Genomic DNA, 22,752 nt, shown 5'->3' with positions numbered 1-22,752 from the left:
AAATCTGACTAATGACAAGACAAATGATGCAGGGAAAATTAGAGATGCTAATACCTAACTATTTTTATCATAATTACTTTCCACCATGGCTCTGCTCTGTCTGGCATGAGGAGATTCAAAGCTTTCACTTCAGTCCTTCAAATTATCTTAATTTTTTTTCCTCTACTGACTGCCTCTGATTTCCTCTTATTACTTGTAGCTACATAACATTATTGTTTATCATTTCATAACCTGAAAAAAAAAAAAAAAGTTAATTAAACAGACACAGTGGTTTAAGCTCAGTAATAACTCGAAATTATCAATAAATCATTTACTGAGAAGGTGCTGTTCTGTACACTATAACTTAACATGATTTGTATATATACTGAAGTTACAGTAAATTTTACTAAAACCTCTCTCTAAATTTTCACTCTAGGCATGCCTCTTATTTTTGTGTATTTTTCCTTTGATTTCCTTTTACAAACACACAAATTTTAGCCCCAATTTCCACTTGTACTTTTACCATCTCATTTTTGGAAATGATCATTATCGTATAATAAACTTCTCTTTCTCCATCCAACTTTCATTTAGCACTTGACTTGATAACATTATTCTCTCAACATCAGCTACTGTCAGGAACCTCACTGTGACATTTAATGGATGTTTCTCCTTCAGTTAGTATGTCATTTCATTGATCAGGCAGTTCTGCTTTTTTCATTTTAACATACAAAATCTCAGACCCTTCCTCACTAGCTATGCTACTCAACTCTTTGTTGAGGCGCTTCTTATCAATTGATTGGACTACGGAAACTTGCTAATAAGAGGGCTCCCAGAAATAGCTATCTGACTTCTCAAACTCATCCTAAATGTTACTATTCAAATTGTACATTTTGATGACTATTTTGCATTGCTTTGCCCCTTTCTAGGGCTAATAACACCATTTGTTGTACTGTAGTTCTGAATTGTATGTTAGAAAGAACAGTGTGAATATTATACATTTATACTGCCCTTTTCATTAACATTTTAAGTAACTTTTTATATCCTAAAAAGACAAACACCTGAGATTTTACTTATTTCTAAAACATCTACACTGAATCTGAACTCCACTGTTCACCTAGGCAGCTGAAATTGTATACCACCAACTGTCATTCACTTGTTATGAAGCAAACAGTAGAAGTAAAAATACATGTAACCATAAGTCACATAAGAAGAAAAACTTCTGGAGTCTCATGTGAAAAATGTGCGTATACTCAGACACAAATGTTGGGATTTGTAAAACATGAACCTGTAAAAATTGGTTTATCATTATGGCAAAATTAGACCACCCATAAGTTCTACGGAGACATTTTTGGTGTTGGAATTGTAGCAATTCCAGGCATAGGACAATGAAGTGAACAGAATAGCTAATTTCATTGCTCATTTAAATGACACGTTAAGTCATATTTTGATTTTCTTTAATGATATCACAGTTAACCAACATGTTCTTTCAATACAGCTTTCTTTAGGGCTTTTAAAGGCGATGATCAGCATGAGCTCAAGCGCTTGCAGAAGGAACTCCAAGTCCAGCTCAGGGCGGCGAAGGAGCAGTACAGGAGAAAGCTGGAGCAAAAGTTGCAGAATAACAGCATGAAGGAAGTGTGGGGTGGGATGGGATGAAGATCATCACCGGCTGCAGCTCGAAGCGGGGTGCCTCCATCAAGAGAGACGTGGAGAGAGCAAACCAGATGAATAACTTAACAGGTTTGACCACCCTAACCCACTCTCACCTTGGAGTACTGCACCCTCCACCCATCCTTCTGCTGATACCAGCATAGGTGAGAGTTTACCCCAACCCACAATTACAGCAGCCCAGGTAAGCAGACAGCCGAGGAGACTTTGTGCCAGCAAAGCAGCGGGTCTAGATGGAGTATAGCCACGACTGCTGAAGGCTTGGGCGTTGGAGCTGGGGAGTCCTCTACAGCGCATCTTCAACCTGAGCCTGGAACAGGGGAGAGTCCTGAGGCTTTGGAAAACATCTTGCATCACCCCAGACCCAAAAGTATCATGTCCAGGTGAGCTGAATGACTTTCGGCCTGTCGCTCTGACGTCACATGTGATGAAGACCATGGAGCGGCTTCTGTTTCACCACCTGAGGCCACAGGTCCGCCACGCCCTCGACCCTCTGCAGTTCGCATACCAGGAGAAGGTGAGAGCGGACAATGCCATCATCTATATGCTACACCGATCCCTCTCCCACTTGGACAGAGGCAGTGGTGCTGTAAGAATTATGTTTCTGGACTTCTCTAGTGCCTTCAACTCCATCCAACCTCTGCTCCTTAGGGTCAAGCTGACAGAGATGGGAGTAGATTCATACCTGGTGGCATGGATCATGGACTATCTTAAAGACAGACCTCAGTATGTGCGCCTCGGGAACTGCAGGTCTGACATTGTGGTCAGCAACACAAGAGAGCACCGTAGGGGACTGTACTTTCTCCGGTCCTGTTCAGCCTATATACATCGGACTTCCAATACAACTCGGAGTCCTGCCACGTGCAAAAGTACACTGACGACACTACTATCGTGGGCTGCATCAGGAATGGGGAGGAGGAGGAGTACAGGAACCTAATCAAGGACTTTGTTAAATGGTGCGACTCAAACCACCTACAACTGAACACCCACCACCAGCTCCTTGGTTTTGCTGATTTTAGGAGGCCCAGGCCCCTCATGGACCCCGTGATTATCAGCGGTAATTGTGTGCAGAGGGTGCAGACCTATAAATACCTGGGAGTGCAGCTGGATGATAAATTGGACTGGACTGCCAATACTGATGCTCTGTGTAAGAAAGGACAGAGCCGACTATACTTCCTTAGAAGGCTGGCGTCTTTAAAATCTTCAATAAGATGCTGCAGATGTTCTACCAGACGGTTGTGGCGAGCGCCCTCTTCTATGCGGTGGTGTGCTAGGGAGGCAGCATAAAGAAGAGAGACGCCTCACGCCTGGACAAATTGGTGAGGAAGGCAGGCTCTATTGTAGGCATGGAGCTGGACAGTTTGACATCCGTGGCAGAGCGACGGGCACTGAGCAGGCACCTGTCAATCATGGAGAATCCACTTCATCCACTAAACAGTATCATATCCAGACATAGGAGCAGCTTCAGTGACAGACTGCTGTCACTGTCCTGCTCCATTGACAGACTGAGGAGATCGTTCCTCCTCCACACTATAAGACTCTTCAAATCCACCCAGGGGGGTAAACGTTAACATTATACAAAGATATCATCTGTCTGTATACCTGCATTGTTATCACTCTTTAATTTAATATTGTCTTTATCAGTATGCTGCTGCTGGAGTATGTGAATTTCCCCTTGGGATTAATAAAGTATCTATCTTTAGTGTTGCATAACAACATGCAATGTATAGGAATAATGTAAACTGCCTTACTGTGTAGTGTGTATATTGCGTCTATGAAAAGGGTGTGCTGTGTGTTGTACAACATAACTAGCAACAGCAGAGTTAGCTCTTTTGGACAGTCAGGCTACATAAGGAGCGCGTTCCAGGGATCATGATAATTTTTTGGCTAATGATGATGGGTGGTTTATAAGCTGATTTAGACTTTCTATATATGTTCTCTTAGAGTTGTGTGCTGAAATGGAACCCACATCACAGACCATAATGCATATATCATATGAACCCTGTTTCATTACAGATTTTAACAACCATACAGTATTTGGCCATGGGGGCTATTCTGTAAGAACTGGCAGCGAGTCAGGAATCTCACAGTCATCCCTAAGCTGATAACATTTGTATGGGATGGTATAATTAAGCTGCTAACCAGATACGTCCAATTTCAAACATGGCGAGATCAAAAGGCATTTTGCAAAGATGGCTGCTTTTTCTAATGTAATCAGTGTAACTAACTCTACACACATTGTGATAAAGGTACCATAACAGAATGAATTTGATTTTGTAAATCAACAGCACCTTTATTCAACTAATGTATAACTAATACATGATACTCAAATGTGTCTGACTAATGGTACATGTTTGGGCCAGGTTAATCCCACAATTCATTTTTTCCCCCCAAACAGTAGTTTGGGAAGCAGACTTTATTAGATAGCATTGCAATTAAGCTTAGAACATTACACCACAAGAAAGGAGATATAATGAAAGTCGTTCACATGATCAATGATAGAACGGACCATTAATTCAATAAAAGATAGATGGTGGTGTCTGGACTTGACATGTACAGTCTCACAAAGGATTTCCACTATTGTGATGGTTTATGCAGCACTGAACAACATATCGCAGAAACCTGGACTTCCTCTGTAATCATGCGAGAGGCCTAAATGAGCACATGGTCTCTCTTCATCAGGACATCAATGCAATGGCAAAGACATTTGGATGCTGTATTTCGAATGTAAGAGGCTTTTATGTATTGCAACATGGCAAAATGTGGTGTCCAACCTGGTTCATTAAAAATGTTTTTACTATCTCATAGTTCTGCAATACAGCCTGATGTCTACTGGCCGCAGTCTGGGCACTGCATGATGGCCCATTGTTATTGCTCTCTCCACTCAGCTGCCGTCACTTGCTGCCACTCTTGTTTATTCTTTTATTTGTGACTCCCTTAGAGAGACCATGAAAATGAATATTTTTAAGGTTCTCTACTTTAGTCAGTAATACTTTTGAGTTCACATTGAGTTTTGGTTTCTGTGTTCTTTCATGGTATGTGGTACAGATGTTACTCTTAGTGATTAGAGCAAGAATATTAAAAAAAGCATTTTTAAGCTATATATAGTTACTGGCAGGTGGTGACGGGAAGTGGATAAAAACGCATGTTCGAGCAAACAGTTCCAAGATGGTTTGACATTTATAAAGGAATTTGTTGTGACATGTGACGTATATTGCCCTCCATAACGTTTGGGACAAAAACACATTTTTACTTCATTTAACCCTATGGTCCACAGCTTAACATTACAAATCCAACAAAGATGAACCTCTCAAACGCATTGCTGTGCTACCTAAAATAAGCACCCCTCAAACAATGAATTAGGTTTAGATGTGCATAAAAATGAAGAAACAAAGAAAGCCTGATGTCTGTGTGATACTTAAAGATCATTTTACATAGCGGATTTCATAGCTTTGGAAACTCACCTGCTCTGCAATTTCATGTCGTTTTTGCTCCAGTATTTTCTGTTGTTCATTTGTATGATCAACAATATTTTTACCTCCAACAAGCAGCTTACTTTCCATAGCCTGAGGGAAAAGCGCAAATTACTTTATTCATTATTGTTGTTAAAAAAAATATGATAATTACTAGTCTAAAACTATGATGTTGAAAAGAAAAACAATGCATTTATAGTATAAAGCATACATTTTGGGAAGATGACTATCTGAATATAATTCATGGCATTTAGATGTAAGTGGTAATTTGTGTAAATAGAGAAAAACAAATGTATTCATTTTGATACTGTTTATACATACAGCCTCTACATGAATAATCTACATATACAGTACACAGTTCTTGGTAATGCACTAACGTCTATGTTTTTGATAAGTATCCAAACTTCACATATTTTGGTAATTGTGTTTGAACATTGCATTGAAAATACTTACTTACAATTGTAGTTACAAACCTAAAATTAGAATTTGTTGCTGCTAACAGAAATACACTCTTCTTTTAAGGACATAAAACAAGCCTTACGCAAAGGTAGTTTAGTAAAGTCAATAATAATTTAAGAAAATTTAACTCAAATAAAAGCCATCATTATACCTTTACTTTAGCTGCCAACATCTCACTGGCTTCTCGTTCTCTTTTCAAGTCTTCCATTTTTCTCTCTTTTTCTTTGAGAAGTTTTTGTTTCTCATCTGCTACTAGGCTGTGGTCTTCTAAAATTGCCTTCTTCTCTTTTTCCAGTTTGTCTTGTTGTTCCCTCCAGTAGTCAGAGTCATCTTTGTCATCTACATCATCCTCATCCTCATCTTCATCAAGCTCCTCTCCACCTTCACCTACATGCTTCCTCCGAGCTTTTTTCCTTCTTTTTCCTGAACGCCTTTCTAGCTGGGCTTTCAGCCGAGCAATCTCTTCTTGGAATTCCCGAAGAAGAGCATCCTTTGGATCTTCATTTACTCTAGGTTTATTTTTGATATTTTTAGCTCTGTTTGCATAGCGCAAGGTTGTTAGAGTCTCCTCAATGTTGTAAGAAGCTGGACCAATGTTGGCCACCATGACTGTTTTTGCATTGCCTCCTAATGAATCCTGAAGTAGTCGGGTAAGTTTAGAATCACGATAAGGCACATGAGTGCTCTTACCATCAACCAGTGCAGAGATAACATTTCCTAAAGCAGAAAGTGATAAATTGATCTTGGTAGCTTCTTTCAGTCTTTCTCCTTGAGCTCCTGTTTTAGCTTGACGTTCACTGCCAGCAAGATCCACCAAGTTCAACTTTCCCACTCTTATATGATTTTCTCCATCAAGTCCCAATTCACTGCACTCAATGGTGATGACAAAAATAGCATGAGATCGTGAACTATGCTCATTCATGTTGGTAGCTCCCACAGAGCGGTTTTGATTGCCAACATTCATAACATGCTCTATCTCTTTAACACTTTTTGTAACAAAAGAGGATAAGTCTTTTACATAAACACCAGTATCTGGCCTTTCCTTTAACTCCAATCTTTTTGACTGATCTTTTGAAAGCAAGTCTCTAATTTCTTCTTGGTAAATTTCCAAATATGATGCTCGTACAAGATACTGCTGATTCTGGGACCTGGAAATATGTGTAAATATATGTTCAAAGGAATTTGGTATAACACCTCTTCGTTCTGGGTCACTACGCACTCCTTCCATTGTATATGTTTTGCCTGTTCCTGTTTGGCCATAAGCAAATATAGTACCATTGAATCCTTGAAGAACAGAATCAACAAGAGGCCTGAATGTTTCATCATAAAGTTCAAATTGCTTTGAATTCCAGTCATACACTGAATCAAATGTAAAAGTCTTTGGTAGTTCACTAGGTGCACCACGAGTATTCTTCACAGAAACCTGACCCAGTTTCACATCCACAGAGACTACTCTTTCGAAGCTGGCAGCAATCTCCTTCTCATTCATAGGCCGGCACCTGACTACCACCTTCACGGATTCTGAGCTCTTCAACTTTGACATTTTGCAGCTGGTTGTGCTGACCTGGTTTGCTGCAATTTAAACTGTTTTTAAAGCCTATGGGAGAAAAAACAAAAAACATCAAAAGACAACCTTTTTCAAATTACTCACTACTGAAATAGCCAAACAGCAGCCTTGGGTTTAAATTTCTTCATTAAACTAAATTAAAGCAACAATTGAACTCTTCTGAACACTGACTTAGAAAAAGGCTCAAGACTCTATTCTGCAAACCTGTTTACAACTTTATATGACCACAGAAACTAATTCTGGGCAGGTAACTCAACATAAAACACTCACACGTGGTCTACTTAAAGACTCAAACCTAACCTCAATTTAACCTCACAAACCGAACAAATTGAATCTCTTACTGCTAATACAATGACACAGGATGAACAAGCAAACTTCACAAAGAAAAAAATTCAGCCAACAACAGAAACTAAGGTTAATAACCTGGGAGATATCAAAGCTTCCCTGCACATAACAGTCTTATATTTAATTAATAATAACAATGATATTACATGTTGTTTTTAAGCACCTTTCATGACACTCAAGGACACTGTACATAAATAAATTAAAACAAAAACATAGAAAAAATAAAACACATAAATAAGACAGTCAAAATTAAATACAATTGGAGAAGATATTCTAAGATAAATAGGCAGGGAGTTCCATAATCTGGGAGTTGCAAAACTAAGAACTTGATCACCCAGTGACTTACAGTTAGTGTACAGGGCAAAAAGAAATTTCATATTAGATGACCTTCAATTGCGTCAGGGTGTGTAGTGTTGTAACCTGTTCAAAATATAGATAGCACCATTGCCATGAAGAACTTTATATGTTAGCAAAACAATGTTATAAGAGATCCAATATTTAACAGGTAGGCAGAGCAAGGAAATCCGTAAAATGGTAATAAATTCCCAAGGTTTAGCGTTTGTTAGAATTTCAGGCTTTGCTTGAAGCACCAAGATAGATATAGAGCATTGCAAAAATCAAGCCTAGAGGTGACAAAAGCCCAAAGAAGTGTTTTAGTGGCATGATCAATGATAGGAGGTCTAAATTGCGAGATGTTTGTTAGTTGAATGAAAGCAGATCTAATTAACATTATCAAAGTGGGGCTCAAATGACAGATTAGAATCTAAAACAACCTCTAAGTTCCTAATTTCTGAGAAAGACGAAATGATGCAATTAAATCTAAACTTGGCAATGGGTTTAAGAAGAGTCAATAAGCAACATCTTTGGCTTGTCTCCATTAATTTTTAAATAGTTATGTAGCACAACCAAGAGTCAGTGTGTCCAATGCACTTAACCAGAGTTTGGTGGGAAACCAGAGGTAGGCTCAAGTGTGCAGATATATCCAAGTGTCATACACACAGAAATTAAATCCCAGACCATATTGTTTAATATCATCACCCAAAGGGAGAAGATCAACTATATTATAAAAATGCTAATGTCTTTGTGTTCTGTACCTTAGAGTAATATGATTGGTCAGTTTAGCTTTGGCAACATGATTGAAAGAGGTAGTGCAAGTGTTAGGCACACAAGGAAGCAAAACAGCATAAGAGGAACACAGAGTGAAAGTGAGAGATGCCTCCTAAGATGCAAGTATAAAATGGTACAGGAGCAGAGGAAGGTACCTTGAAAATAACATGGAGTCCGAGTAGCAGGCTTTATGGGAACACAATGAAGAGAGAAAGTGCAGGTGAAGAGAAGTTCAGACACGGGCGAAAACGAAGTATAGACACTAAAGGTACACATACAAATAAATTATTCTACTATCTGTCTTTGACAGGTAACGTGAATAGTAAATAATAAAAGCAATATGGCCCTGAGAAACACCTTGTGCAACAGGGAATGTAAATGAGTTGTGACTGCTAACAAACACATATTGCAGCCTGCCAGTTAATCGAAGGAAGGCTCCAGTGCCTTAGTCAAAATGGAACCTTGGAAAAATTTCTCTAATTATACTGTAGAAATTATCTTGATCAAGACCTCGCAATTATTTTGTCTTTTTCACATACATAAAGTATACAAGTAACTGAATGATATAGGATTGTAATGCATATTAGGAGAAGTAGAATCAGTATCAGTACTACTGGATAGGCCTCCGAACATAAGGTACAGAATGTTCCAAGTTTAGTACAATATCCATGACCATCACTGCTGAAGTTGATTTTGTTTAAACGTGTCAATATTTTATACAATATTGCAACTGACCATTACTTCTCATGGCAAAAGCACACAATGGCACAGTGCTTTTATCACAATGCTGCCCACAAAAAAAGAAAATATAAACTATTAAAAATGTAATTTTCACAAAATTAACTTTCAAAAATTTTGTTAAACATTTGTTCAAGCTGTTCCAGGTTAGTTGAGGAGTGGCAATGGACAGCAAGTTTTAGATTTCTCTATAAATATTTGATGGGGTTAGGATCAGGACTCTTACTGGGCCACTGAAGGACATCAATTCTCTTCATTTTAAGCCACTCCACTGTCGACATGTCTATGTGCTTTGGGTCACTGTCTTACAGAAAGGCAAACTTCCTCCCAGTTTAAGCCTTCTAGTAGATGAGTTCAGGTTCCTCTCCAAAATCTGGGTGTACTGTACAGCATTCATCTCCCACCAAACTTGATCAGACTGCCAGTCCTGTCTACTGAAAGGCACTCCAACTACATGATGCTACCACTATATTATGATAGAATGGTGTTACCTAGCTGATGTTCAGAATCAGATTTACAACATACATACCACATAATGTTCATGTCAAAATGTTCCACTTTAACCATGTCTGACCACAAGACTAAATTTACACCACACATTTGCAGTAGCTTCCAAGTGACCTTAGACACTGTTGAGCGATGAATGTCCTCTCCAATTAGTCACATTTTAAAATCTCATCATTTTGATTTTTTTCAGCAAATTTTTTGAAAGGTTTTCAATTTGTTTATTTTATTTTAATTGGGCATGATGTACATGGTTTTGAAGATCACCTGAAAAACTCTTACTTTAATATACAAGTTTAGAATCTAACATAATAAAACTGAAATTAAAATATCCCAAGCATTATAGTTTAAACAGATAATTAGATGCATCTGAAACAAACACTGCAAAGAGACTACAAAGGCTAATAAAATACTGCTCAAAGTACAGGTAAAATTCCATTACAACTAAGTGCCAGGAACCTAAAAAAATATTTCATTGTAATGAAAATTTTGTTGTAATGAGATTCTGTATTTGTAGCTATAGTGGTTTCTCTAACTTGCATCCAGGCGTCTGCAATCATTTCAATAGCTTCTTTCGTGTTAATTTTAATCTTCTCCTGTCTACAAGATACGCTGACGAGAACTTTTCTTAGCATTTCCTTGCGATCATACACTTTCAGGGTGCGAATGATGCCCAAACCCAACGGCTGAAGCACTGCTGTGCAATTAGGTGGGAGGAATTCAATGCGAACATTATCTAAATGTGGAAGCATGTTGTGGGCACCACAGTTATTAATCAGAAGCCAAATTTTCCTTTTCTTCTTCATATTGTGAGGTTTCTGAACTCTTTTGGGTTCCCCCCCAATGGGAACGTAACACTGAAGTACATCTCAAAGCGTGATTGCAATGCCTGGGTAAGATTGTTTGTCCATTGCCAGGGCAGGGCAACAGCAGGCTCACAGCAGTGCAGTGAGGCACCACAGTAGCGAATCCTAAAAGATTGTGGTTGCACTACAAGTCCCAGTCTTACACCCCAAAACACGAGGCCGAGTCTCAGTACTTTAGTAAAACCATCTTTATTCAGCGTGGAACAGGAATAGCACAGTTATTTATTGTAGTGTGATCTGCCACTCTCCTATACACAGACACAGCAGTCAGGCAGGGTTGTGGCCAGGCTAGTGGCCAAGTAATACTGTTCCCTGCATTTACAATGTTCCTTGCATCACCCATCGAGATCTTTTCTGTTTGCTTTGGCAGCAAGTCGCCCCAGTGCGGTGAGCCTGCTGTTGCCCCGGCAATGGATAAACAGTCTTCCACAGATGTGGTGATCGCACTTTGGGACACTCTTTGGCATGTTGTCCAGTTGGGGGAGGTCCCAATAGAGTTTAGAAACCTCACATTTTCTTGAACGAGTGCCGCATTAATAGGAATGTTTCTTGAACGAGCATCAGTTAACCATATAAAAACTGCTTTTACAACGTCTTCAAATGCAGCAGTTTGCATACATTTGCAACCAGAGATTTTTCTGATTTTTTTTGCTCGGTCTTTCAAGAAAGTTGACAGTGTTGATGGTGAAATTCCGAATTCACTGGCAACGTCTTTTTTCTTTTTGCCGCAATCGAGAGCTGCAAAAATTTAGTTTTTTTTCTAATATGAACCGTTATCGTTTTTTCGTGTCTGCCGTTTCTATAGGAGGGTGACAATGAGTTAAATTCCAATGGATGTTTTTCAAATGTTGACAAGCAATAAGCAAAAGGTATCACTGAAAACCACAGAGAACAAAAACAGCAAAAAAAACGGTATGAGCAAGTTCGAAGAAAGAATTTGTTTTTTCTTTTTTAACAATGTTTCTGTTTAGGGATCATTGTGCACAACTGAGCTGCGACCACAGAAAAAACTGCTCTGTGGATGATTCATTCAGGCATTTCAAGGTCCATTGGGCACCTCGTTGTTATGAAAGTATCTGCTGAATGTACTTTGTAGTAACGTGATTTCTATAGACTCGCGTCATATGGGGAAACAGTCGGGACCATAAAAATACTTCGTTGTAATGAAAATTTAATTGTAATGATATTCATTGTAACAGGATTTTACCTGTATTACAGCAACAGCAAAAATTTAGAAAAATGAACAGCATGCTGGGTAGTGAAGGGACAGTTATAATTTAAAACAAGCATGGACAAAATGTGCTTGTGTTATTATTTAAGTAGGTTGTACATAATCACATTCATGGTACTTTGCTGGAAGAATGAATGCTTAATATATCAATATATTGCCTGTGGACAATGATAGTAAATTTCTGATTATAAGTACATTACTGTAGCTAAAGCCAGACCAGTTCAGTGGCTAATTCTGGATGAGCCCAAAGGCATAAGCATTATGCAAATGTCCAATCACTTTCATGGCAATCCTGAAATAATGGATTCAACGTTCATTGAAATTGTATTTTTACAAACGCAGCTTTCAAGTGAGAACCAAAGTAAAAATTACAGGAGATATCTGGAAAACTAAAGCATCAGTAAATGTCATTTCTGTAAGTATTTTCAACTGACTAATGTTCCTCACATGTACTGATGCAAATATAAATTTTAGAATTGTAACTGTCACATATCTCACAAAGCGTTTTTAAAAAAAAAAACAACTAATTTGAGTACACTGTTGTGACAAAGCATATTTTTACATTGTTTAAATTAATATCAATTAAGTATTCTGAATTTATGTAGCATGGATATATAGTTTGGATTTTTATTTTTTTGTTTAATTTAAGCAGTATGTGCAGTGTTTTTAAATTACTGAATGGTTAAGTCAATACATTTGGTAGGTGTAGACAGTGAGATAAATCAGATAGTACTTCCTTAATAAAATAAGACTATAAAAATCCCCTGCATCTGTTGTTACCTTAATTGGAAATTCCTCCCCTTTGTTAAAAACAAAACTCGGGCCCTGAGGTTTTTCATTCCTGTCATGGTGGTAACCCTATGATACACTGGTGGACTCCAGCAGCTTATGGAGTTGCCAAGTTGAAGAAAAAGGCCTTGCGTGCAGTTTTAGCAGACTCTAGATCTGACTTAGATGCACTGGCAGGCAACTGAAAATGACTTTCAGACAGCTTTTAAGAGGTTTCAGGAAATCATCTGTTTACTCAGGAAGGGTAATACAGATGCTGCCTAGGCTGATCTCCACAAGGGTAGAAAAATTCTGACAACACCTGGAGATAATGTCAAGATGTAGAAGGAGCACTTTCCACTCAGTGGATTATGGTAGCGTGGTATGCCAGTACTGAAAAATTATTGAAAATTCCAACTTTTAAAATGCTACAGTACCAGCATTTTGTACATTTCAGTACTGAAAATAAATCCCTGTACCCCTGGCTCTTCCATGTATTACACACCAAGCTCTTTGAATATATATATTATAGTTATATAAATGTGCTGGAGAGTCCAAGTGGGAGCTCTGTAACCCCAGTCCTCAAAGATTTGCGGAACTCGGTGGAGTAGGAAGGTGCATTTGTTTGCAGACTTGGAAACAAAGCAGCCGTGAGATGGATATAGGGGGAGTTATCAATTATTTGCTTCACATTTTGGTACCAATACTGGGGTCTCAAAACTGATAAACACTGAAGTCAAAATTTAGTACCAATCCAACACTACAGTGAATACACTCTGCTGGAATGGGGTTGGCCCCATTTCTATGCCTGAGGTTGCTACAGTGAGTGAAAAGCTCCACAGTGGCAAAGCTGATGGACTGGATGAGAACTGACCAGAAATACTGAAAATATTGGATATTGTGGAGTTTGTGGGGCAATGGAAGAGGTTATGCTGGAATACTGGAAGAGACTTCATTCGATAAGTGAACCTCAAATCTTCGATTAACAATGTGGATTCTGTTCTGGAATATCCATTGTGCTTTGAACTCTGTAGTATCTTTTGCAGCACTTTCCACAAGTATAATGCTTTGAAGCCATTGCTGCATGTCATTTGTTCTCTACATCTGTGGAGCTGCAGTTGCTTTTGTATGTTCACAATTAAATCAATTCTGTTTAGCATGGCCATGACATTACACTAAGGTTGTTTCACGTCTCCTTTCCTATTTAAGGTTTTCAGAGAATTTTAAGGTGTTGCTAAGGCTTGAAGAGGGTGGGAAGTTGAGAGTTATTTTCACTGGTCAATTTAGTAGTGTTGTTGCTTCACAGATCTAGCTTACTCAATTTGAAAAACACTCCTAGATTGCGCAGCCACCACAAGGACAACCTGTGTTTGCATGGATTTTCTGACCACATCTCCAAACTAACAACTATAATCTCGCCCTGTGTGTAGAGGTGTGTGAGAAAGTGGGCGCTACAATGGAATGGGCACCCAGATCAGTGCTGCCAAGATACACTGTGCCCAATCAAATCTGAATTAGATTAAGCAGGTCTAACAATGTAATGTTACCTTCTCATCTGAATGGAATTGCTGGCATGCACTGCACAGGTTTGCATCCAAGCATGATACAGTCAGGATGAATCTTAGCATGAAGCCATCATCCTCCACAGAAGTAGATTTCTACAGATAGGGGATGAACAGTTACCTCAAGTGGAAGAGTTCACACATGAGGATAGAGAGGAGTATGACACTCATCAACAAACCAGTGCAGTAGCAGCATTTCTGCAAAGGCTTTACCAGACCATGAAACCAAGTTAACTGAAAGTGCTTTCGAGTTACTGGTCAGTGTACATCCCTTGTACTCACATATGGTTAAGAGGTATGGCTAGTGACAGAAAAAGGGTATAAGTGACTGAAATTACCTTTCTGTGTAGGGTTGTTAGGCTCAGAATCTGCGAGATAACGGCATGCAATGCAATTTAGAGGACATGCCTCCAATTTGAACTTCTTATCTATCAAAAGACTAGGGGTGACCTGGACATGTACTAGTATTATCAGGCACAGTTGACTAAGTTAAGACCTGGAAGGATTATACTTCTACTTGCAACTAGGAGCACCAGAGAATTTCCCAAGCCAAACTGGGGACCAATTCTAAAAACAGAGAGGTTTATTTTGTCCAGCTCAGGAGGTTCCCATCCTAACCAGGAAATGTTGATTCAATGTTTAATGATAAAGAACTACTCAAATTACAACAGGGCTATAATGACTGAAAAGTAATGAATAGCATGCTCTTTCTTCAGATCCACAGAAAATAAAAATTAAAAACCTGATTTTTATTACTAATAGCAAAAATGAGTTGTAAGTAACCCTTTTTAAATTTAACATATAGTATCTAACACTGAACTCAAGGTAACTGTTTCTGGTACATTTCCCCAAGTATACCTAAAGCTACAGCCTTCTGCAAGCCTTTCTTTATAAACAAGATTTAAAACTCCCTACTAAAAGTGATTGACTTTTGCTTTGTTTCCATAGTAAGATAGGTAAAATGACAAGATTCACAAAGCGATAGAGAGATAGACAGACTTTATTAATCCCAAGGGGAAATTCACATAAAAAAATAAAGTGATAGGAGTGATCATTAAAAAAGAGAAAAAAAAAAGTTAAGCAAAGAATCAAGGAAAAGATACCAAAGTTTTTCATCAGAGCACTTGGACGAAAGCATAAAAAGTATGTTTCACTACAACTAAAATCAGGTGATACACTGGTTCTTATCTTAATGAATCCATACCTAAACATCAAATATACAAAATTACTAGTGATATTCCTTGATGTCACATTTCTGTTGTAGCCCTGGCAAATGGAAAACATAACATTGCACATATACACTGATCAGCCACAATATTAAAAACCAATGGCAGGTGAAGTGGATAACATCGATTATTCTCTTACAGTGGCACCTGTCAAGTGATGGGATATATTAAGTAGCAAGTGACCAGTTGGTTTTTAAAAGTGAAGTGTTGACAAAACAGGAAAAACGGGCAAGCACAAGGATCTGAGCAACTTTGACAAAAGCCACACTGTGGTCCTGAGAGGTTCTCCTGGTATGCAGTGATTAGTAACTAATAAATGTGGTCCAAGGAAGGACAATTGGTGAAACAGACAAGGTTATGGATGCCAAAGGCTCAGTGATGCACAATGAGGAGCGAAGGCTTGCCTGTTTTATCAACTCCAACAAAAGAGCTATTGTAGCACAAATTACTGAAAAACAATGTAGGCCATAAGAGAAGTGGTCAAACACAAAGTGCATCACAGGATGCTGTATTTGGGACTGCACACCATTCAGAGTGCCAATACAGTCGACCCCCGTGAAGTCTGAAAAAGCCAGCACGAAACCCCACCAGAAGACGACCCGTCAAAAGATAGGACTCCTCCTGAAGAAGAGGCACCACCCAAAGAGCTGTAAATCCTCTGCTTTGCTGTGCAGTCATTATCTTCATTACATACCTTCATCGTACTGCACAGCTAATTCATCATCATCAATCAATATCATTCATTATTGGCGAGTACCCATATATTTTACTGTATTTTTATTAAATTACTGTATTTACCCTACTTATACCAAGGAAAACGACAGCGCATACCAATTGCATGAATTACAGTACATATAGGGATGACATCGGTATTTTACATTCTAGCACTGCAGGAGACACAGCTGTACAGTACTGTACAGTATATGGGTTTACCTTTGCATTCTTTTTTTAGGGTAATGTATTAACTGTTTTTGAAACGAAATTAAAGTGTTTTGGGGGCATAGTTAGGGTTTAAACTATAAAAATAGGCATTTTTTTTTACCACATCCAAAAATCGCGCTCACACAATATGCGGGTGCTCTAGGAATGTAACCCCCGTGAATTTCGGGGATTGACAGTACTTACCCCTGTCCACAGCCAAAAGCATCAACAATGGGCAGGTGAGAGTCAGACCATTGAGCAATGAAAGAAGGTAGGCTGGTCCGATGAAACATTTTCATTTAGATCACATGGACAGCCTTGTGCATGTGCAACGTTTACCTTTGGAAGAAGGAGAGGAGGTGGAGGTAATGTGATGCACTGGGCAATATTCGGCTGGAAAACCTTGGGTCCTGGCATTCATGTGCCTGTTACTTTAACTCACACCACCTACCTAAAGATTGTTGCAGACTACATACACCCTTTCATGGCAATAATATTCTCTAATGGCAGTGGCCTATTTCAGAAGAATAATGTACCCTGCTGCACTGCAAAATGTTTTCAGGAATGGTTTGAGGAATATGGATCTCAATCCATTTGAACATCTGCAGGATATGCTGGAAAAACAATTCTGATCCACTGAGGCACTACCTCGTAACTTACAGAATTTAAAGGATCTACTGCTAATGTCTTGGTACCAGATACCACCTGACACCTTCAGAGGTCTTGCGGAGTCCATGCCTCAAAGGGTCAGAGCTGTTCTGACAGCACAAGGGGGACTTACGCAATATCAGACAGGTGGTTTTAATATCATAGCTGATCTGTGTCCACTGAGGCCTTGTGACATCATGATCTGATATGAAAAACTTCAATATACTGTGGACAGAGACATGATGATTAGAGTTAAAAACACATCAAAACTAGGGTGTGGAAGTCCAGTTGAAGAACTGAATGATCCTCACCATGTACATGCATCTTGAGGCATACGTGCACTGTATTAAGTAAAGATGACCTGAGCAGGAAAATTTGTAACTGAAGCAGAAGCTCTTCAAATGCATATGTTAGGGTGATCAGTAACTAAGCTGGCTTGTCGTTATGGGGTCGTTTTACTCTTTGGTGGTTTTGTGCTTTCACTTATGACATATATAGCAATTAGAGGCTTACATTAAAACATTTATATGTGGAAAAATAAATGAAGATAAATATAAATTGTGCCTGTGGTTTTCAAAGTCTGTCTTTGCGACTCTCAAATCAAGAACACCACAAGACTGTTCTGCTGAACCAAAAAGGAACTTGTAATATTAAAATCCTAAATGAAGCCACAGCTCAACAGTTCACTGTAGGCAATATAATAACAAGTATTCCATACTTGTCAAAAGCATTCACTTTTTAGCATAATGGCTGACTAAAACAAAATGCAAATCATTCGTAAGTGTTCAAAATCAGCAGTATTTTAGACCAAACTTGAATTGATAAATGCATTAAAAATCCATCCACAAACTAGTACATACCAACAAAGAGGAACATTACTTACTTTTACAATTGAAAGCACATAACCACCATAGAGTGAAACAAACCCATAACTGTGACAAGAGAAAAAGCTCACCTATATTTATAAAAAATAAATACAACACCATCTTCAAAAATGTTGGGACACTGTGTAAAATGTAAATAAAAACAGAATGCCATGATTTGCAAATCAATTCAACCCATATTTAATTGAAAAACAGAACATGAACAATATATGTTGAAACTGAGAAATTTTATTTTTTTGCAAAACTATGTGACTCCATCCCCCCGCTCGCTTCGCTTGCCCACCCCTGGGTTTGGTTTACCGGATATACAATTTAAAGAGATTGTTATTTTCATGGAAATTGTTACATACGCATTATTTTCACTTTTACTTTAAAACTTTTGTAAAAACAATACTTGTACTTTATTTCCAGCCCCGGGCATGGTTACATCTCTTTCTCGCAGAACATATAACGCTGCTCGCGTTGTGAAGGGGGTGCTGAATGCACGATAAAGAGATGCTGTCGGATCATCTGCTGTCTTTCTGCTGCTGGCGAGCTGCCTGTTCTGCTTGTCTCACTGCCCGATCATTTGCTGTCCTTTTGCCACTTTGTGTATCTACCGCTTGCGTTGTGAAGGAGGGGGGGGGGGGGGGGGATTTGGGGGGTTAGGGTGGCTGAATACACGCTAAGGTGAAGCGGTCGGATCATCTGCTGGCGAGCTGTGTTTTTTGCTTGTCCCAAGTTGAAGTGTCTCTTGCGGGACTTCAAATGGTCTTCCAAGAAGATCACATCTCGTCTCCCTCCCAAAGATTTTTTTTTTTTTTTATAATAGAGAGATATGCTCATTTTAAATTTGATTTCACCTACAAGTTTCAAAAAAGTTGGGATGTAGCAACAAAACACTGTACAAGAATCAAAAAAAAAAAAAAAAAAACCACACACAATGAAAAATCTCACAACTAATTAGATGAATTGGCAACAGGTCAGTAACTTTAATGGGTATAAAAGGAGCATCCCAGAGAGGCAGAACTAAAGATGCGGAGGGGTTCACCACTCTGTGAAAGACTGCACAGGCAAATAGTGCAACAATTTAATAATAACGTTTCTCAATGTAAAATTCTAACTATTTGGGGATTCCACCATCTGCGGCACATCATATCATTAAAAGATTCAAAGAATCCAGAGACATCTGAGGGCACCCAGGCCGTTCTGCATTAAAAACAGACATGATTCTGTAGTGGAAGTCACTACATGGGCTCAGGAACACTTTGGAAAAACACTTTCTGTGAACACAGTTCATTGCTGTATCCACAAAGAAACCACCATATATAAATGTGATCCAGAAATACCACCACCTTTTCTGGGCCTGAACTCATGTAAGGTCAACTGAGGTGAAGTGGAAAACTGTCCTGTGGTTTGACAAATCAAAATCTGAAATTCTTTTTGTAAATCATGGACACCACATCCTGCAGTCTACAGAGAAGAGAAACCTTCCAGATTATTATCAGCGAACAGTTCAAAGCCAGCATCAGTGACGGCATAGGGGTGCATGAGTACACATGAAATGGGTAGGTTTCACATCTTGGAAGGTACCATTAACGCTGAACACTATATAAAGTTTTTGGAGCAACATATGCTGCCACACAGGTAATGCAATACAGTGGTAAACCTGATCCTGTCCTAACTTTTTTTGAAACATATTGCTGGCATTAAATTCAAAATGTGCATATATTTTTCAAAAAAACCAAATTTCTCAGTTTCGACATTTGATATATTTTCAATGAAATAGAGGGTTTACACTTATTTGCAAATCATCTTATTCTGTTTTTACTTACGTTTTAAACAGCATCACAACATTTTTGGAAAGAGGGTTGTACTCAAGTGAAAAAATACAACTAAAACCACCACAAAGTGTTTGTAAGTTACAATCACACGACCTGCTAAAGAAATCTGTAAGTAACACCAAATCAGACTAACAATCAGCAGTTAGGAATATAAAACATCTGCCTCCTACACATCTGCAGTGAATGCATATTTACCATTTAAACTGCAAAAACATAAGTGACCTAATAAAAATGTAATGTCATACATTCACATTTTATAATACCATAAAAATATGTCAAAGGAGGTGATCCTGAAGCCACAAAGTATGAATGTATAATTCCAGCATGTCTGAACTGACCACAACGATATGCACTGCTGCCATTTCCAACTCTAAAAGTGATGATTAAAATGGTTTTCTACTGTGCTGCTCTTATATGCAACCAAATAACTTCTATATCCTAAAATATGGGGATGATATTTCTAGTATTTATGGTTTACAATGTACTAGTGGCATACCTGGTGCTACCTGGGGTGTGGGCACCAACTAAATTTTGGAACAAAACACTGACCAAAAATGGAAAGACTGCAAAATGTGGTAGAGATGGGTTCAAAACATCAATAAAGGAAAATGTTGGCAAAATGTAGAAAACAAGTACTCTTGTCAAAACCACTAGAAAACTTGGTGAACTCACACATCAGCTGCAAAAGAATGATGGAACAATCTACTATACTTAACAATGCTTACATTGAATTTGCATCGAGCCACATTTATTTTCATTGTAACTTTACTGTTAAAACTGCAGCAAGTGTTGTCCTGATCAAGAGAAGTACATTACTCAGATTCAGTAGCAAATTTGGCACACTCCCAGGGAAAACCTTTACATTTAACAAGCAATCGACAGATTTAATTTCAGTTGTTCACAACTAGAGATTGATGCGTTAAACTGAAGTTGATGTTGGCCTGGCTCATTGTGGATACACTACTCGAAAATCCCTGGCAAAGTCCTGTACCTACAGCACATGACTAACTGATATTTAACAAGCATTATAAAAGGTTCAGTCATTTTGGGTAACTTTGAATTTCACAAGTTTTGGACAAGGGGGGCTCCTGTGTTAAACTACAGGAGAGTTTTGCCCAGCCCAACACAGGTATACTAGTCACATACACAGGTATACTAGTCACATCCAAAACTGGCATACACCCACATCTACAATACTGGGTAAAATACGATGTTTCACAGACGACACTTTAAAATGCCACATTCATTCAAATTTTGGACAAATTGGACACATGCATTAAACTGAGGGTGTGTTTTGCCTTGTGGTCAAACATGGCTACACTAGTCAAACTTGTTAAAAAAACATGGCACAGTCCCATATCTAATGCATGGGATTGTGGTATTTAGTGGGTACTGTGCCACTTTCATTTACACAGCTTCACGGGATGAGAAATTCCCACATTAAGCTGTGCCTGCAATCTGAAGTCTGGCCCCACAGTGATGGAGTTTACAATCCCACTGGCAAACCGGGTTCATTCTTACATATGGTGCACTGGGCAGAACGAAATTACTGGATCACTGCAAAGGATTAAAATCTCATTGGGCCACATTTTTAAAATTGTCCACGAAAATGACTAGCCTGTTAAATTCTTCCTCGATTCTAGCTTCACGATATAACACAAGGAATGTGTTCTCAAATATTGTGCTGTGAAAATAAGGAGGTAACTTCTGCTTCGTGAAAGACTACTTTACCAATGTATCCACAATCTCATTTTGTGACTTAATATGACTTTTTAAATTAATCATCCGATTTAGAAAACTCAATACCTACACATTCAAACATGTCACCCCATAAACATATAAAATTGTAAATTCCCGAAGAGCAACACTCAGGTCATGTAAATCCGTTCGTTACAAAAAGCCGCCTTTCACTAATTAAATAAAGTGAAACCAAATAAAGATAAAAGGCAGGGGAATTTACGCATACAGCCCCACGCAAAAGAAAAAATCCCGACGAGGTAGAAAATGAATCAAAACGATACCTTGAGCAATACTGTGAACGGCCTAGCAACAACAAAACAGTCCATTAATGATGGAGCAAAACACACGCCAGCAGCCAGTGCTTTAACAGAAACAGGAGATACGCCGAAATGTGTGAAACCACGACTTTTCTAGAAAGCTGCACATCGAAACATTTACTACATTTTGTTTTCTGAGGAAGCTACCTGCCAAAGAAGGTCTCCCTGCAACCAGCCATTACTGCTCAGCGTCTTCACTTTCCCGGATGGAAGAGCGACACTTCCTTGGAGACTAACGAACTGAAGCGTCTAACGACAAGAGGAGCAACGAGGAGCCGAACATCGCCGAATACAGCCGAGCGCGCAAGAGGGCGTGGCTTAGTGAGCGCCGAGGCGGAGAGTGAAGGATCTGAAAGCTGTCTGGCTGGGCCCAATAATCAAAAAGTTCAAGTATTTGATTTATCGGTAGCTTTTCATTGCTTGCGATGGTATTTTCGAAGCAAAATTCCTTATCGGATGAACTTCAGAACATGAGTTTGTTCAGAATTCCGAAACACTGCAAACGCTAAATCTGCCATAGAGTTTAGTTGAGGATTTCTAATGCAATGTTTAATTAAATCAAAAATTGCTAAATGAGTATAAGCTGAATCCCTTTTGCATTGAAATGTTAATTTTGGAGCAACACTTTTAAAATTATTATAATACATTTGTGTGATTTTTTACCAACGTGAAAAGACAAGGATAAATTAGAAGTGTTACAGCACAGTCAGAAAAAAAAAAAATACCTGTTCGGGGTCACATGACAAGGAATTACACCAGCAGCCCTGTGCATTAAGACCTTCAGCCTTACAAACTACAATACACTGGCTGGTTATAATGACTGATTGCTGTTTCTAATGCTTATTAACGGCTACTGTCAGTCTTGGGTTCAAAAACATTTTGCACTGCATCTTAGGTGTGGAATGCAAGGTGTGTAGCAGTTTTAA

General features: G+C 38.6%; 1 protein-coding gene across 1 annotated transcript in view; it reads right to left on the bottom strand.

Annotated features, from left to right (window-relative positions):
- Positions 1-22,097, bottom strand: part of kif3b (kinesin family member 3B) — a 63,241-nt gene extending 41,144 nt beyond the window's left edge. The window contains exons 1-3 of the mRNA XM_028811583.2: positions 21,974-22,097; positions 5,731-7,176; positions 5,112-5,213 (exon numbers count right to left, since the gene is read on the bottom strand). Coding sequence (XP_028667416.2) covers positions 5,112-5,213; positions 5,731-7,122 — 1,494 coding nt within the window. The 5' untranslated portion in view covers positions 7,123-7,176; positions 21,974-22,097. The remainder of the gene's footprint in view (positions 1-5,111; positions 5,214-5,730; positions 7,177-21,973) is intronic.
- Between the last annotated feature and the right edge of the window lie 655 nt (positions 22,098-22,752).

The sequence above is a fragment of the Erpetoichthys calabaricus genome, chromosome 10 (assembly GCF_900747795.2).
Source record: "Erpetoichthys calabaricus chromosome 10, fErpCal1.3, whole genome shotgun sequence".
Taxonomy (NCBI): domain Eukaryota; kingdom Metazoa; phylum Chordata; class Cladistia; order Polypteriformes; family Polypteridae; genus Erpetoichthys; species Erpetoichthys calabaricus.
This window is presented reverse-complemented; position numbering and strand designations above follow the sequence as displayed.